The 17,364-nt window shown below is 37.4% G+C and overlaps 1 protein-coding gene across 1 annotated transcript in view; it reads right to left on the bottom strand.

Annotated features, from left to right (window-relative positions):
• LOC150083237 (tudor domain-containing protein 1-like) overlaps positions 1-17,364 on the bottom strand; it is a 657,806-nt gene that overhangs the window by 71,185 nt on the left and 569,257 nt on the right. Inside the window, exon 23 of the mRNA XM_090378447.1 lies at positions 2,855-2,928. Coding sequence (XP_090234573.1) covers positions 2,855-2,928 — 74 coding nt within the window. The remainder of the gene's footprint in view (positions 1-2,854; positions 2,929-17,364) is intronic.

Here is a 17,364-nt window from a genome sequence, read left to right as displayed (position 1 = left end):
TCTTTGGGATCATGGCTTATGACCACAATGTCATCTGCAAATCGTAAATGGTTTAGGTACTCTCCATTCACATTGACTCCTTTCTGCGACCAGTCTAATCTTCTGAAAGCTTCCTCAAGGGCAGCAGTAAACAGCTTCGGAGATATTGTGTCTCCTTGTCGAACTCCTTTCTCAATTTTAAATTTCCTACTGTCTTTGTCTAGTCTAATAAAGGAGGTAGCACTCTCGTATATTTTCTTCAAAATCATAATATATGGGGTATCAATGCCTTGTCTTTCCAGTGCCCGAAACATTGCCTTATGCTGTATGGAGTCAAATGCCTTTTCATAATCCACAAATGCCAGGCATAATGGTATTTTATATTCATTTGCTTTCTCCATTAGCTGTGATATTACATGAAGGTGATCCATAGTTGAGAATCCTGTCCTAAAGCCAGCTTGCTCTTTCGGTTGATTCTCATCCAGTATTCTTTCTAATCTGTTAGTAATGACCCTTGTGAACAACTTGTAGATGTGGGATAACAAGCTAATTGGTCTATAATTTCCAATTTCTGATTTATCTCTTTTCTTATGCAGCAAAACTATGATTGCATTATTCCACTGCTTAGGCGTCACACCTTTTCTAATGCACTTTGTGAAGAGCCTTGCCAGTTTTTGTGTTATGTCTCTTCCTCCCAATTTTAACAACTCTACAGTAACTTCATCTTCCGCCGGGGCTTTCTGATTCTTCATTTTCTTCAATGCATGCTCTATCTCATCAGGAAGAATATTGGGTATGTCGTATGTGTTGTTACTTTGCAATCCATCTTCCCCACTGCTGGCATCATTCCCCTGCTCCTTGTATAATTCTCTATAGTAGTCTTCTCTGCTGTTTATAAGTACACCATCGCTATTCTTCAGTTTCAGTATCATTTGTCTTTCTGTATTACTGCTCATGGCTGCTGATTTAAATCCTTTGTTTTCCCTTAATGCTTGTTCTACTTTTCTTGTGTTAAATCTTCTTATGTCCTCTCTGAGTCTCTTTCTAATGGCTTTGCATAACTCAGTATACTCGATTTTCTCCCTGTCAGTGTTTTTCTTGCTTTTCATTTGTCGTCTTCGGTTCATCATGACAAGTGTTTCTTGACTAATTTTTTCTTCTTTGGATTTCTTTTTCCCTATAGGTTTCTTGGGCTTTATCACTTTCAAAAAGTTGTAATATTCCTCGTCGATATCTTGGTCCTCAGCAGTCTGCAGAAGCTCAAACTTGTTCTTAAGTTCCAGTACATACTGCTTTTTCTCCTCCTCTGTTATTTCAAAGACCTTTGTATTATTTACTCGAGTCAGTTTTTTCCTTTCCTTTCCTACATCTATATCAAGTGTACATCTTACCATTCTGTGATCACTTCCAACATTTACCTTATTCAGGACGGTAACATCATTCACAATATATCTTCTGTTAGTGAGGATGAAATCGATTTCATTAGTAGTTAATCCATTTGGACTCTTCCATGTCCACTTTCTGTTCACCCGTTTCTTGAAAAAAGTGTTCATTACTGACAGTCCTTGAGATTCTGCAAATTCCACAAGTCTTTTATCTCTTTCATTTCTTTCACCAATTCCAAAATTTCCTATAGTTCCCCTTTCTGTGCTGTTTTGTCTTTTTCCAACCTTAGCATTGAAGTCTCCCATAATAATAGTGTAGTGGGTTTTCTGCTCATCTAGAAGAGTCTCAATTTCAGTGTACATTTCTTCAACCTCTTCATCATCATGGCTCGATGTTGGTGCATAAATCATTATAATCTTTAGCTTGTATCTCTTAGAAATCTTGAGTATTAGTCTTGACACTCTTGGTGATGTACTTTTGAATTCCAAAATGTTGTTTTTAAAATCTTTATGGACCAGAAACCCAATTCCACCTTCACTCCTTTCACTGTTTCCATTGGTGTACAGCAGATTTCCACTTGATAAACTTATAAGTGATTCATTTCTTCTTCTTGTTTCAGCCAAACCGATGATATTCCAATTCACATTTTCTAATTCCTTTTCCAGCTCTAATATCCTGTCTTCACCGATGAGTGTTCTTACGTTATAACAGGCCAAGTTCAGTTTCCGTGCATGGCAGCCTGGTCGTACCCAGAGATTCTTAGCACCCTCTGCTTCCACCCTAATCCTCTCGCTGCCGTAAGAGGGAGAGTGAAAGCTGCTGGGGACTGAGGGCCATTTGTTTCGTCGTGCTTTCATATTGCTGGAGGGGTTGGTCTTTTCCTCTTCATGCTGACCAGGCATCTTGAAGAGAACCACTCTACACGTTCGTTGCCACCTAAGTGACGTAACAGGGCTTACCATCGAGAAGGTGTGCATGAGTGGATTTTAGGGAGGCAGGCCAACCGGACTTCTCCTAAATCTTCTGTAATAGAGAGATATTGGATCCATCCGTGTTTTAGGCTGAGTGTCTGATAACACACAGGATACCTGTTCCCCTCTAAGTCCCTCTAAGGGAACAAAAGAGTGCCAAAAAGGGTTTAAGTTCTGCAAAACATCTGGAGTGAGGAGATTTGATTGAGGCTCTGAATGGATTGAATAAGCTCAATGCTGATAGTATCCTTCCTCTTGTTCAGACTGCACACACGACCGGGGCATAAATTCAAATTGAGGAAGGATGGTTGCAGGATAGTTGTGCAGAAATGTGTAGTCTTGAGTAAATTCAAAAAAGAACTAGATAAAATTTTGGAAGGAATGGACGGATGATGTGGGAAGGGTTTTTTTTTTTTTTTTAATTTTTATTTTGCTGATGCTGTATAAGCTTGCTTTATTGTATCATTTGCCAATACTAGTACTATCTTCCATCTTCAAACTAATTTCATATACATTACCTACAGGCCAGGATGGAGAACGATCATTACTTTCTGCCTTCACTAATCCTCCTAAAAGCAAATGTTCAAGAACCCTTGAGCAAAAAATAAAGAAATATTTTCAGTGAAGAAAAGTTTTAAACCTGTGTAATAAAATAAATCTATTTCTACAGATAAAAAGTGCTATCTAAAATAATTCAAGAAGTTTTTATCACTTAATGACCACACTTTAATCTTCATATTCCTCAACTGTAAAATCTCACACTTTACAATCTGGAATTCTTTAATTCTGGCACATTTAGCAAAAATTATCAAATTTTAAACTCTACAAATATTATAGAAAGGAATCCAGCACTCATAATAATATTTGCATTTTGTGTTAAGAACTCATACATACATACATTTTACTCATACATTTTTCTCTTCATGAGATGTTTGCAGTGCTATTTTGTTATTTAAATTTTGCTGGCTACAAAAATAGTTTAAATTGCATAGGTAATGCAATGGTCTGAATGCTCACAATAGAACAAATCTGAATTTGCAACAAGTTGCCCTGGTATTGCACTTCTTTCAAACAGAAAATCTCAGAAAAAGGTCAATTGGCTATTTGTTTAAAATACGACACTATGACAGCCTAGACTAACTGGTCTCAAAATCAGATAGCAGGTGGTTTGTAGTGGCAACATGCAGATAGAACGGTTGTAAAGAAGTTGTTTGCTCTGAGCTGCCATCTGGTTTACAAAATCAGAGTTTTCAAAGTTGCAATATAACTAAAGGTATTTTGACAGAATGTTCTCCTTAGAAACACTTGTTATTTGATGAGAAACTGGTTAGTCCTGAAACAGATTGATTACTAGACTCATTTTTTAAACAAGCACTCAAACTTTTTACAAGACCATCTTCTTGAAAGTAGTGCAATACTAGAGCAACTCATTATGAGGGCAAGTTTGTTCTACTACAAAACTGAACAATGCAATCTGACCACTGAATTATCAATGCCAATGCAGTTTAAACCCTGCAAGCTGCAAAAGCAGCTGAATGACAAGGCAGTTCTGCAAACACCTTATAATAGAATGGGAGAGAGAGAGAGAGAGAATGCCCAGTGCAACTACAGCTGAAAAAATGTTGTGTAAACTGATAATTTGCACTGTTATAATAGTTTTGCCTCAAGAAGAATAGTTAATTTCTTTTATTTTTCAGTGAAAAAAGTATTTTTACTCTCAAGATTGTCCACTGATATTTGCTATGACTATGGTTATTGTCATTTGTTCATATTTAACCAATTGAACTGTTATTTACATTTAACCACCTGTATTATCTTTTTAATATAAATGTTTGCATATGTAAATCACTTCAGTCATTAGTCTTAATATTTATTGGACTGTCCTCCAAAACTTCAACCACTAAGTATACCTCTCTAAAATCTGAAAAATTTTAAAACCTGGTACTCCATATTCCCCAGGTTTGGTAATACGCTTTAGTTTATGAGGGCAAAAAAATCAATTTTAAGCACACAAAAAAATCAATTTTAAGCAATGATTAATTTGTTGTCTATAAAAAACAATAAAAAAATACAGTGCAACCTCGATATAACATGCCCCTTCATGCACAGTTTTGGATATACTGTAGGTATGACCATATTCCCATAAACAAATAATGAAAAAAAAAGTAGTGTGTTCAAAGAACTAGCAATATCATATTGGAAACTGGAAAAAGTGAATACTGTATATACTCATATCTATATATCTACTATAGTTTCAAGACAGGAAATTAGATAAAAATTGGCTGAACATTTTCTTCAATACAGGTTGGTCATAAAGTCCTGCACCAGTTTTAAATTTTAATAACTATTTAGTAAAAAATTATATGAAAGTTCAAGTCTTATAAAGTTTTTTATATTATACAGTAAAATCTCATTAATGCAAACTCGGTACTTGTTTATACAAAGCACATACCATTCCCCTGCAAAAGGGGAATGGTATGTGCTTTGTATGAACTTTTCTATGTAAATATATTTGTTTATTACAAAATTCGGTTAATAGGTATTACAAAGTTCTTTTTCACCACGTGAGAAATAAATATTGTCATTTTGTATGTTTCATACAGATCTTGGCACAGATGTCTGATTATTTTCCCTTATTATTGCCTCTGGCCACCCAGTTCTCTGTACCCGAAGGATGGCAATGAATGCTTTAAAATATTAAACACGTTCGGATTCTTTTCATACTAAACCCCCTCCAACCTGGTCCAAGCCAAGGATGTTTTCACATAAATTAAAACATCTTTCATGCGTACAAGGTACACACGCTGCTGTTTTTTTTTCAACATCGACCTGTACTTGTTAAGCAAGTCTGCAGATTTCCTACTCCTAAATGTCATTAGTGCCAATGTGTACAACAATATCACCTTTTGTGCCCTTAATAGATGATATCTGCCCTCTTGTCCCCCTTGGCAGACATACACTGTTCCTATTCCACCCATCCTTTTTGTACAATATATTTCCTGTTTCCCTGACAATTGAGTCGCCTGCAATAACTAGTTCCTGTGGGACCAGCGCATTTTGCCTTGAAGATTGCCACTGTGTTTCCTGATGCACAATAGTGATCTCTAGTATTTCGTTGGACAGCTGGGGGCTTGATGGGGCCCCATTTTTAATACCCTACTCTTCAAATTCACTGAGCCCATTAGAATGCTGAGTTGGCTCCTAATATTTAAACAATCTCTGCATCTAACCACCCCAGTCATTAACCTCCTTGCTGGTCTTTGTATCCTCTGCAAACAGAGACATTGAGCCTGATATACCTTCATCAGTATCATTAATCAATACAGAAAAGAACAGTGGGCCCAGTCCCGAACCCTTGGTGACTTACTAATAATATTAGGCCATGAAGAGCAGTGTACATTAATAACCACCTTGTCTTCTTCCACTCAACCATTCCTTTATTTGCATTCACACCTTGTCCTTAATGCCACACTGTCCAATCTGTACAGCAGTAGCAAAAGCTTTCTTGATATTTCTTGATATATGATATAAAAATTATTTTTCGATATTATTTATGGTTATTACTGCATCATAGTATCCAATCAGATTGGTAAGACAATATCACCCCTTAACAAACCATGTTTTGACTGTAGTATAATTGCATTCCTGTCTAAGAGGTCCCGTATTACTTTTTTAAAACCAGAAATAGCATATTTTCACTGGAACAGAAGTTAAGGTTACAGGTCTGTGTTGCACATGTCACCTTTTGATCCCCCCTTTATGAACTGGGCCTACATTCGCATATCACCAGTCCATATGAGCACAACCTGTACACAGATTGAGCATTCAAAGATGCTCTCATAATTATGACTAAAGATTTGCTTATATTCTTTACTGCCTCCCTTAATATCATTTGATAGATCCCATCCACTCTAAATGATGTTTTTATTGTTAGCTTTAAGAATTTCTTTCGTCTTTGCCCTTAGCTATCACAAAATCATTTAGATACCTGTTAGATTTTGAATTTCTCCAACTCCATATGAACTCCTCATGGCTGAATGTAGATATAAAATACATATTCAGTTTGTCAACTGAATAGGTATTTCTCTTTAGCCTTGACAGTAGATATATCATTAAGTAATCCCACATCAGTACACTGATATCACTGAATCAGTGGGTTTTTTTACACATTTCATCATTAAACCATTGATATCAAGTGGACTAATATGATTCAATTCCTTCTGCATTTAAAATAAGTATAAATGTGTTTGTTGCTTTTCCTTGCCAGAGACTTTTTTTATGAAAACTCCAAACAAACACAAGAGGTATTAGAACCTATAGTACTTAGTACCGTGCTTGGGTTGGAGGTTGAGAAGACAAAAGAAGATATTTGTTGACATTAGACTTGAACTTCTTTAGACTGTAATTTTCAGGAAATATGTATGAAGGAAGGTTGTTCCAGAAAATGGCAGTTGAATGAATAAACGAGGAAGATGAAAAGTTGGTTCTGGGAGTTTGAAGTTGGACAGTAAATGGATGTTGGCTGGTGGAGGTGTGCATTCAGACTGTTTTGCAAGAGAGAGCGGAAATTATAGAAGCCAATTCAGAAGAACAGTGCACATAGAAGTATCTGTAGAAAAGGCATGCAGCAGAAATAGTACGTCTATGAGACAGCAAGTGGAAAAACTCTGTTAGAGAGGAGTCATTAATTAACATAACTGTCCTTTTCTGAATGGAATCTAGAAGCCTGAGAGAGGTTTTTGGGGCACTGCCCCCAGATGGGGGAACAGTATTCCATGGAAGGGTGGATTTGTGATTTGTACAGAGTAAACAGATGTTTGGAAGAAAAGTAATGCTGAGAGTGAAAGAGAAAACCAAGTTTTTTAGGTGCAGAGGAAGCAATATTTGTAATGTGCTTGTGCCAAGAGAGATTAGAAGGGTGTCTTCCCTAGGAGCAGAGAAGAATCTTTTTTGCAAGATACAAGACAGTAGTTGAATCAACTGATAACTGAGATTCTGTCAGAAAAAGTACATGGGGTTTGGCAGACTGCAAGTGGAAATGGACATCACTGAAATTAGAATTGAGACCGTGTATATTTGTGAAATGAACTAGGAAGTGTTTGTGAGGTTTAGATCTTTTCGCAGATAAGCTTTCTCTATTAGTTTGGCAATTCATGGTGTATTCAATAGTAAGAAAAAGTGGGGGGAGACATGCTGTATGAAGTAATGAAATTTTTGGATATGGTGTACACATGGTAAGAATATAGCCAGATCCCCGATATAAAGTGGCCTCGACAATGCCTCCCAAATACACTACTTGGACTCCCTCCAGTCTGCCAGTCACTATCTGGCAGAGTAGAGGTAGTAAGATTATACACTTGCTGATTTGGAAGCCTCCTAAAGAGTAACCAATAGGTTCGGTCCAGTGTACTAACTAGTGGCCGGCCTGGGAACACCGTTTTAGAGAGCTGTACCCTTGAAATGTAAGGAAGATTGGATCTCACCATGATGTCCATCATAACTTCAAAAATCATCAGTCATACTGCATGATGGAAGAGATGGGGAAGGGTTGACCGGAATTTAGCTCTGGAGACTAAACATGGGTTCCACCAATTCAAGCCTCCAATAAGCAAAGTGGTGGTGTTGCACCAGTTGATGAGAGTCATCTACCACCTAGTATTGCCTGGTAGCACAGAGGGGTGCCGTTCCTCCATGTGGTGTGGGCGCAACACCTCGACCCCTGCTTATGTTGGTTCACACCTGGGTGGTCACCCACAGTGTGCTTGTGCATGGAGGTTATACCCAGGAGCTCACTATAACTCGAGATATCCTATGGTCACGAAAAATAAACACATGTTCTAATCACACACTACTAGTGAGTGCTTGGCACAGACTAGTGGTGGGAGCATGGGAAGCACTTCTGGCAGAAGCCGCAGCTGATGTCATGCATTTTTCTGTGACGCATTTTTTGGGACCAATTAGATTTACTCTGTTTTAGGTGCCTCCAAGAACATCAAAAACTTCCCATTTAACCTATCTGTTCCCTCCAATTGTTTGTCTAGTACTTGCTTGAATTTATTTAAGATATGAACTTCCACAGCAGAGATGGAAAGTTGTTTCAGCAATCAACCACTCGTTGGCTAAAGGCAAACTTGTGCATGTCTATTCTGCAACTGTCATTCCTCAAATTTAATTTATGTCCTCTCATGACTATATGCTGAGCAAGAGGAAGAATCCAAATAGCATTTACCTTTCTCAATCCATTCAAAGCTTTAAACACTTCAATCAAGTCACCTCAGAGATGCCTATTCTCCCGACACTGAAATTTTCAGATCTAAAGATTTTCTTAGTAAAAGCACCCTCTTAGTTCTCCTCACCAATCTTGTTACCCATCTCTGTACTTCTTCCAGCAACTCTACATTCTAAAACAAGGCCTCCAAACCTGCTTGCATTATTCAAGATATGGTGTGACCATTGCCTTAGACAACAGGATAATCAACTCCTTATCTCTGCTAGCAAGATTTCTGTATATCATTGACAGAATCACATGAACTGGCAAGGCAGCCTGTCTATACTGGTCAAAGAACTTCATATCTGGCTGCATATTTACCACCACCACACAATTAGTACATTATTCTTGGGTTACTGCTACCCATATGCAGTACTGTGCATTTATCGACATTAAATTTCGACTTCTATTTCTCAGCCCATCTGCCTAACTTTTCCATTGATCCTGCAAGCCCCCGCCCCCACAAGATATAATTGCATTGGCAATTACGCAAACAATTACAAATTGTTCTACAGTCTGTTAATACAAGTATGGGAAACCTCATTTGTAATATTTCATAATATGGTTATGAAAGGAACACGTCAAAATCAGCTTTCTAGTTTTGTTTCACATTTACTTTAATTAAATTTTACTTTAATTTGTCACTTTACAAATGTTTTTAAATAAAATTGATATATTTTTGAATATAAAAATAAAAGAAGAACTTAATTCTGACAATGAAAATCAGTTGAATTCACAATTAACAAGGTAACTGTTTTTATAATAAACATTAAGGATTCATAAGAAATGCGGGATTTAATAAAGGATTATACAAGCAGCAAATATGGTACTCTTAAACTTTTTAACTGAATCAGTAGTAAATAATTTAGAAATAAATGAAAAAATTGTACCAATACTTGTTCATGGGTTAATACAATGGGGGGTTAACTCATATGCTTCAACATTAAATTAAATCAAGAGCTTTACACTGTCTTAAAAAACAATCCAACAGCAGAGATCTGTTTAAAGGCCACTAGCACCTCACTGCAAGACTGTACATTTGCAATCACACTTATTGTATTTTAAGAGCATTATATTTGTTAGATAATGTGCACACAGACATTTCTTTCATCCTCTTATATAACCTCTTCATAATTTAATTTTCACTAAATAATGAAGTTTAATAAAGGATTATACAAGCAGCAAATATGGTACTCTTAAAATTTTTAACTGAATCAGTAGTAAATAATTTAGAAATAAATGAAAAAATTGTACCAATACTTGTTCATGGGTTAATACAATGGGGGGGTTAACTCATATGCTTCAACATTAAATTAAATCAAGAGCTTTACACTGTCTTAAAAAACAATCCAACAGCAGAGATCTGTTTAAAGGCCACTAGCACCTCACTGCAAGACTGTACATTTGCAATCACACTTATTGTATTTTAAGAGCATTATATTTGTTAGATAATGTGCACACAGACATTTCTTTCATCCTCTTATATAACCTCTTCATTATTTAATTTTCACTACTATCAACATACTGAGTAGAGTGTTTAGTAGATCTTCTGATTGTGCAGCTGTGGTGGAAATCGTCTAAAAATAGCCTTGAAATTCTTCTTTGAAGTTCATCCGTCCCAACAATTTCTAAAATTCATTTACGTGATGATCAGATTCATTTTCTGGAAGAGGGCCTGCATCCTTCTTGATAGAGCCAATTTTGACAAAGCAGTTTATCACAGCATTAAGAAAAATGTCATCCTAAGCAATCACAAGTATTCCATTTTTGGTGAATGCTGTTTTGCCTTCAAGGCAGTGGAAAAATAACAAACAAGGTGAGATCTGTAGACTTTCTTAAAGTTATGAATGATATCCTCATCCAGTGGCTAAAAGAACCTTGGTGTTTAGAGGCAGAAAGGCAATCTAATATTAACAACTTTAGTGAATAGGATGTACAGCACAGTGATCCAGGATCATCAGACATTTTTTTCTCTGTATGACTGAATGATGTTTTTGCTGTCCAATTTTAAAATCGACGACTGAAAAGTTTTAGTGGTAAGCCAAGCTATTTTGTTAGAGTCATATTCACAAGGGAGAGTCACCACTCCTCACATCTTTGCCAAGAAGACTTGCTGATGACTAATGGATAAAGCTTTGTGGTGTTAGTTCTCATTTGTTTCAAGAAAACGTGATAGAAATAACTGCTATGGATATTGCCTTTGGAAGTGCCAAAGATTGAGTGGCTGGAGATCTCAGTGTATCCAACAATTTTTTTGTTTAAGTACATTTCAAATGTATAAAATACGTATTATCTTTATCTTCACCTCTCTACATGCAACAACATGATTCCCAGCGGATGAATTGTAATTAAATTTTATAATTGGGGCTTTTAGAAAGATCTGCCAAGCCACCCCAAATTTAATTCAAGTTGAACAATAGAAAGTTTGCAATTCTTTTGTAGGTTTCCAAGTCCTGTCTTTCTTTCTTTCTCTCTCTCTCTCTCTCTCTCTATATATATATATATATATATACACATACACATAATCATACCTTGGTTAACGTGACCTCTGATAACGAAGACTCAATATAACGAATTCCGCAATTTCAAGCCCTTTAACATAAAAAAATATTCCAATTTAAGGCCAACATCCAACAATCATCTGATTGGTGACTGACGGCGACCAACTATTTTGTCAATAGGAGTTAACCCAATATACCAGGTATTTTGTCAATAGGTTAACCCACATCCCTTTGTGCACTCATTTCCCCCTTAACTTGGTGGGGGGGGATGTCTGAGGTAATCCTCAAAATAATGTTCCCATAAAACTATAAATCACTGTTTAAAAATATGAAATATTTTCTATCTTCTTAAATGTTATAGTCAAACTTTTACTGCAATAGTTTATGAAGTGTGTGTGCGTTTTTTATTTATTTATTTTTTTTTTTTTAGAGTTTTCATAAAGAAATTGTGTACAAAAACATGACCAGTGACTAGTCACCAACTGTGCAACTATTTGGCCTTTCTTGCTTGGAAGGTGGCATGGTGCTGGAAGAGCCGATTCTGTGTTTGTTTAGTTTCAGGTTACTTGCTCACTAGTTCAATAAAAGTAGAGTTGTTCTTCAGAAATTACATTGCATTCTGGAGAAGGAGTCATTTACATCCAAATACCATGCAGAGATGGACACTGGCCATTCTCTCCAGGATTTTGCATACAATAGCTAGTCAGAGCACAAACTATACGATACGTTTTTGGGACTGTGGGTTCTTTTTCTGGCTTAGGAAAGGATGATTGCCTTATACCAGTAACCTGAAAACTGCACATCAAGAAAGATTCTATTATACAGAAAGAGCAGGTGTCCATGGATTCTGCTGACAGATGCTTGGTCACTTTGGAACAGATATCTGGCAACACCCATTTTCTTAGTAAGAGTTAGAGCTATTTTTAGCTCTTCTATGGTGAAAGACACATTGTAAGGATGAGAATCCTTATATTTCAAGTTACTGGCTGCTTTTTGTTTTTCACTTTCAGGAACGGGAACTCTGGGGAATAAAACATGATGTTCCAGAGAAGGGGAGGGGTAGAAAAAGTCTTCCCGAGAGCACTGATTATTGCAGTTGAGTCTGCAAAATCACGTCCATTATAGTCCAGAACTGATGTATAGTTTGTCTTCATTTACCTAATTTTGTCCTAGACAGCTGTAGTGCTAGTTGATTATGTGAAGTGGATCCATAATTCCTTTTGGTTCAGAGGGACCAAAAGGAAAAGTATGCTTTAGAACAGGGGTGGGCCACATCCGGCCCGCAACGATGTTGAATCCGGCCCCCTTGGTAAATGCATAAATATAGAAAATCCATACCTGACTACACTCGCCATAAACGTTCGGCTTAATTCGGTTCAATCGGGAATCGCGGCCAGTACAATAGTAACCAAGTGATTCTACGCAGCGTCAAAGAGTTATTTCCTAATTATTATTGTAGCATCGATCGAACGAAGTTCCTTTGGGTTTGACTTCTTATTGAAAAAAATAATATTGGTGCGAGATATTTTATGTTTTATGCCTTTTCTAATTATTACAATTTTTAATTTAATATAATTTATAGCCCATAAAATGAGCCAATCAAAAAAAAAAAGAAAAATTGATGCCGAATGCCGCATTTTCAATGATAATTGGACATTCAGATATTTTTTTTAAAAATACATTAATAATTTGGTAATTCAAGTAATATAACATTTTTTAGGTTCTGATTTTTTTTATTAAATCGTTCAATCTATTCCGGCCCGCATCATGATGCAAAATTTCATTCGGCCCGCATCATGATACGAAAATTTCATTCGGCCCGCTGACGAAAAAAGTTGCCCAACCCTGCTTTAGAATGTGCACATTTAAGGATTAAGAAATTCAACGTAGCAAATATCTTTGAAATATCCCTCAAGCTTTGTTTTAAGCCTTCATTGCTATTGTGCAATAAGAGATGGATACATGATTTTAGAATTGTAATTGCAATGTGTTTTTTCTTCAATGTTTGCCACTGTATCATTAATAGCTCCTGAATAGTGATGTTAAACTCTCCCAGATGTTGGAAGGAGTTTCATTCAGCCTGATCAATATTCCAGTGTGGTAGCATAAAAGGAAGACATGTCTCTGATTACTTGAAAAAAAATTTTAGTTTCCAGATTTACAACGAAGAGGTCATTGTCAGTGATCATATGCTCTATGATCATGTCCTCTTCCATATGCATTAAAATCTCCAAGGAGTGAGACAAGGGAAGGAAATGGAATAATGAGATCAAGGTCTGTCTATGGGGATGTCAGTCCCAGGTTACAAGAAGATTGTTAATAAAATCTCTACTAGCATTAGAATTAGTAGAGGCATATGATGCAAGAAAGCAAGCTTATGCAGCATAAGCCAAAGAAGGAAAAAAAAAAAATCACTCCCATTTCACTCCTCCATTCATTCCAAATACCTGTCCAGCTTAGCCTTAAATTTATTTAGGCTATCAACTTCCACAACAAGGGACGGAAGTCTGTTCCACCAACCAACTACCCGCTGGCCAAAGGAAAACTTCTGCACATCTATCCTACATCTGTCTTTCCTCAATTTGAATTTATGCCCTCTCAGGGGATTATTCTGAGCAAGAGGAAGGAATCCCATCAGCATTGAGCATGCTCAAACCATTCAAGGCTTTATACACCTCTATCAGATCACCTCGCCGGTGCCTAGTCTCCAGACACTGTAATTTGCAAAATGTAAGCCTTTCTTCGTAAGAGCAAACCTTTGTTCCATTCACTAATCTTGTTGCCCTTCTCTGTACTCATTCCAGCAGATCTACATCCTTCTTACAATGAGGCCACCAGACTTGTATAGAGTACTCAAGGTGTGGCCTGACCATTGCCTTATACAAGGGAATAATCACCTCCTTATCCCTGTATATCATTAACAAGACAATATGAGCCACTCTTGCAGTCTGTCTGCACTGCTCAGAGAACTTCATATCTGCCTGCACAATTGCCCCCAGGCCCTCTTCATCCTCTACCACTATCAGTGTAGCACCACAAAGTTGATACGTTGCTCTGGGATTACTATTTACCATACGTAGTACTTTACATTTGTCAATGTTAAACTTCATTTGCCACCTCTCAGCCCATCCGCTCAACCTTTCCAGATCCTGTTGCAGCAGCAGCATAGCATCAGTAGTGTCCTTAACAACCCTGCCAACCTTTGTATTGTCTGCAAACTTGGACATTAAGCTTGATATACCATCATCAATATCATTTATAAATACAGAATACAATAATGGACCCAACACTGAACCCTGAGGGACTCCACTAATAACATTAGTCCACGATGAGCAGTGTCCATTGATTACCACCCTCTGTCTTCTCCCCCTCAACCATCCCTTTATCCATAGCAGCAATTTACCTCCAATGCCACATTGCTCCAATTTGTGCATTAGTCTTAGATGTGAAACAGTATCAAAAGCCTTTCTAAGATCCAAATATATAATCAAAGTTATTCCCTGCATCCAGTTCTTTTGTGACTGCATCATAGTATCCAATCAAATTGGTCAGACAACACTTTCCCTTAACAAAAAAACGCTGTGTCCGAACTATAACTGAAGTCTTGTCTAGATGATCCTGCAGTGCTTCTTTAACCAGTGCCTCCATTAATTTTTCTGAAACAGAAGTTAAACTCACAGGTCTATGATTACTTGTGTCAGCCTTTGATCCTCCGTTGTGAATTGAGGTTACATTTGCACATCTCCAGTCCATGGGTACCTCCTCTGAGTCCAAAGAAGCCCTCATAATTATGGCTAAGGGTTTGTTTACTTCCTTTGCTGCCTCCTTTAATATAACTGGATAGATCCTATCCACCCCGGGTGCCTTTTTTATGTTTATCCTCAACAATTTCTTCTCCATTTTCCTCTCTGTTATTACAAAATCATCTAGCTCACTGCCAGAGTTTACTTTACCTCTGGCATTCCCCTTCCTGAATAACTCCTAATGTGTGAATGTAGATGCAAAATACTCATTTAGTTTGTTAGCCACCTGAGCAGAATCATCAACAGTTGAACCATCAATATCCGGTATACCAATCTGATTCATCCCCTTCCTTCTAGAGTTTACATAGGTAAAGAACTCTTTTCCATTTTTCTTTGCATCCTTTGCCAAGGATTTCTCATAATCTGCCTTTGCCTGCCTAATCTCCTTTGTGACTTGGTTTCAGACCAGCTTATATATATCATAGGATTCCATGTCACCCATTAATTTATATATAAGTAATCCCGGCAGAATTACTTAACAAGTACAAGTCACTGTAGAAAAAAAGCCGTGAATTAGGGTTGAATTTGAAAGTGTCTGCAATTCTGCCCAGACACGATAGGAGGAAGTATATGATGAGAGCCTTGTGGATCAATTTGGCCCTGGAAAGATTGTGCAAAGCTCAAGGGGTAGAATTTTTCTCAGCCTGGTCTGTACTTGTTAGCAGGAGAGACTGCTTCTACAGGGATGCTAGCCGCCGGAATTCTGTCTACTGTAAGACAAATTCTTATAACTTCTATACCAGTGAAAAGTGGCAATAGTTGAAATGAGGCTTGGAAGCCCACAAGGATGGCACTCCCCAATATAGGCAACTGCAGCCCCAGTTCTGCTCTTACATATGAAAATAATGTTAGGGAAGGGTTTTCATTTCCCTTTAAATATGTGCAAGAATATTTGCTGATGCTATAGAGGCAGTGTTAGGTGGGTCAGAAAACTGATAGCTTGAGGGATACACAGACTAACAATAGTCGCTGGCAGAGGTGAAAGTGATTCTTGCACTTCTATTAGAACGAGAAGCAGCCTGGAAAACAAGTGTTGGGGATTTCATACGATGCTGGGAGTCACTGCAGAACAAGTAAATACATGGGCTGTGTTAGGGTAGCTAAGAATAAGAACAGGTGCATGTATACTTGCATGTACACCAATGCTAGGAGTGTAGTAAATAAATTTGATGAATTTGAGGTGCTGGACAAAACATCAAACAAAAGTGGCAATAGTTGAAATGAGGCTTGGATGCCCACAAGGATGGCACTCCCCAATATAGGCAACTGCAGCCCCAGTTCTGCTCTTACATATTTTTGGGACATCAGAGACATGGTGTCATAAGGAATGCAGACATAAGGAATGCAGAATTCAAAATTGGGAAGTACAATGTGTCAGAAAGAATAGAAAGGAGGGGTTATGTTATTAGTTAATAAACACAAAATCTAAGGAAGTGCAACCAACTGATGTGGTGGACAATACAATGCTGAGTATGTTTGGTGTGACATAAGCACTGGGAAAGGAAAAATGAGAGTAGGTGTGTGTGTTATAGGCCTAATGAATTTGATGGGTATAATTAGCAATTGTGCAGGGAAATAAAGAGTGGGCCAGTAAATCAGAGTATCTTATAATGGGAGATTTTAATTTCCCAGAGATTGACTGGAACTCGTGGGTTGGTCATTCGCACACTAAAGGCAGCATGTTCAGGAGGCAACTACAGGGAGTAATACTCTTGATCAGTAGAGATTCTTCATGCATTAAGAATCTCAAGATAAAGGAGCCACTGGGTGGCAGTAATCACAGTGGGCTGATGTGGGATTTACTCAAAGTAACTATCATCAGGGGTAAAATGAAGAGTTTTTGCTTTCGTAAAGGTGACTACGGCGGTCTGAGACAGTTTTTAAAGTCTATAAGAGTGGGCCCAACTGATGATGCGACCAACAGTAAATTCAAAATGGGAAGCATTCGAAGAATTAATCTTGGAGGCTACTAGACTTTTCATACCAAATAAGAAATATTGTACAAGGTTTAGGCCTAAACGGATGTCAGAAGAACTAATGAGACATGTAGCAGAAAAGAAAAATGCCTGTGATACAAATAAATTAACAGGTGACACAGAAGCCTATGACAGATATAAGATGGTCTGTATCCAAGTCACAGAGGAGGTTAGGCAGGCAAAGGCAGATTACGAGAAATCTATGGCAAAGGATGTAAAGAAAAACAGTAAAGAGTTCTTTACTTATGTAAACTCTAAAAGGAAGGGGATGAATCAGATCGTCCACTTGATATTGATGGTTCAACTGTTGATGAACCTGCCCACGTAGCTAACAAACTAAATGAGTATTTTGCATCTACATTCACACATGAGGAGTTATTCAGCAAGGGGAATGCCAAAGGTTAAACTCTGGCAGTGAGCTAGATCATTTTGTAATAACTGAGAGCAAAGAGGAGGACAAATTGTTGAAGATAAACATAA

The sequence above is a fragment of the Mastigoproctus giganteus genome, chromosome 7 (genome assembly GCF_048544385.1).
Source record: "Mastigoproctus giganteus isolate SK-2022 chromosome 7, ASM4854438v1, whole genome shotgun sequence".
NCBI lineage: Eukaryota > Metazoa > Arthropoda > Arachnida > Uropygi > Thelyphonidae > Mastigoproctus > Mastigoproctus giganteus.
Note: the sequence above shows the minus strand (reverse complement) of the source record. Positions and strands in the feature narration are given on the sequence as shown.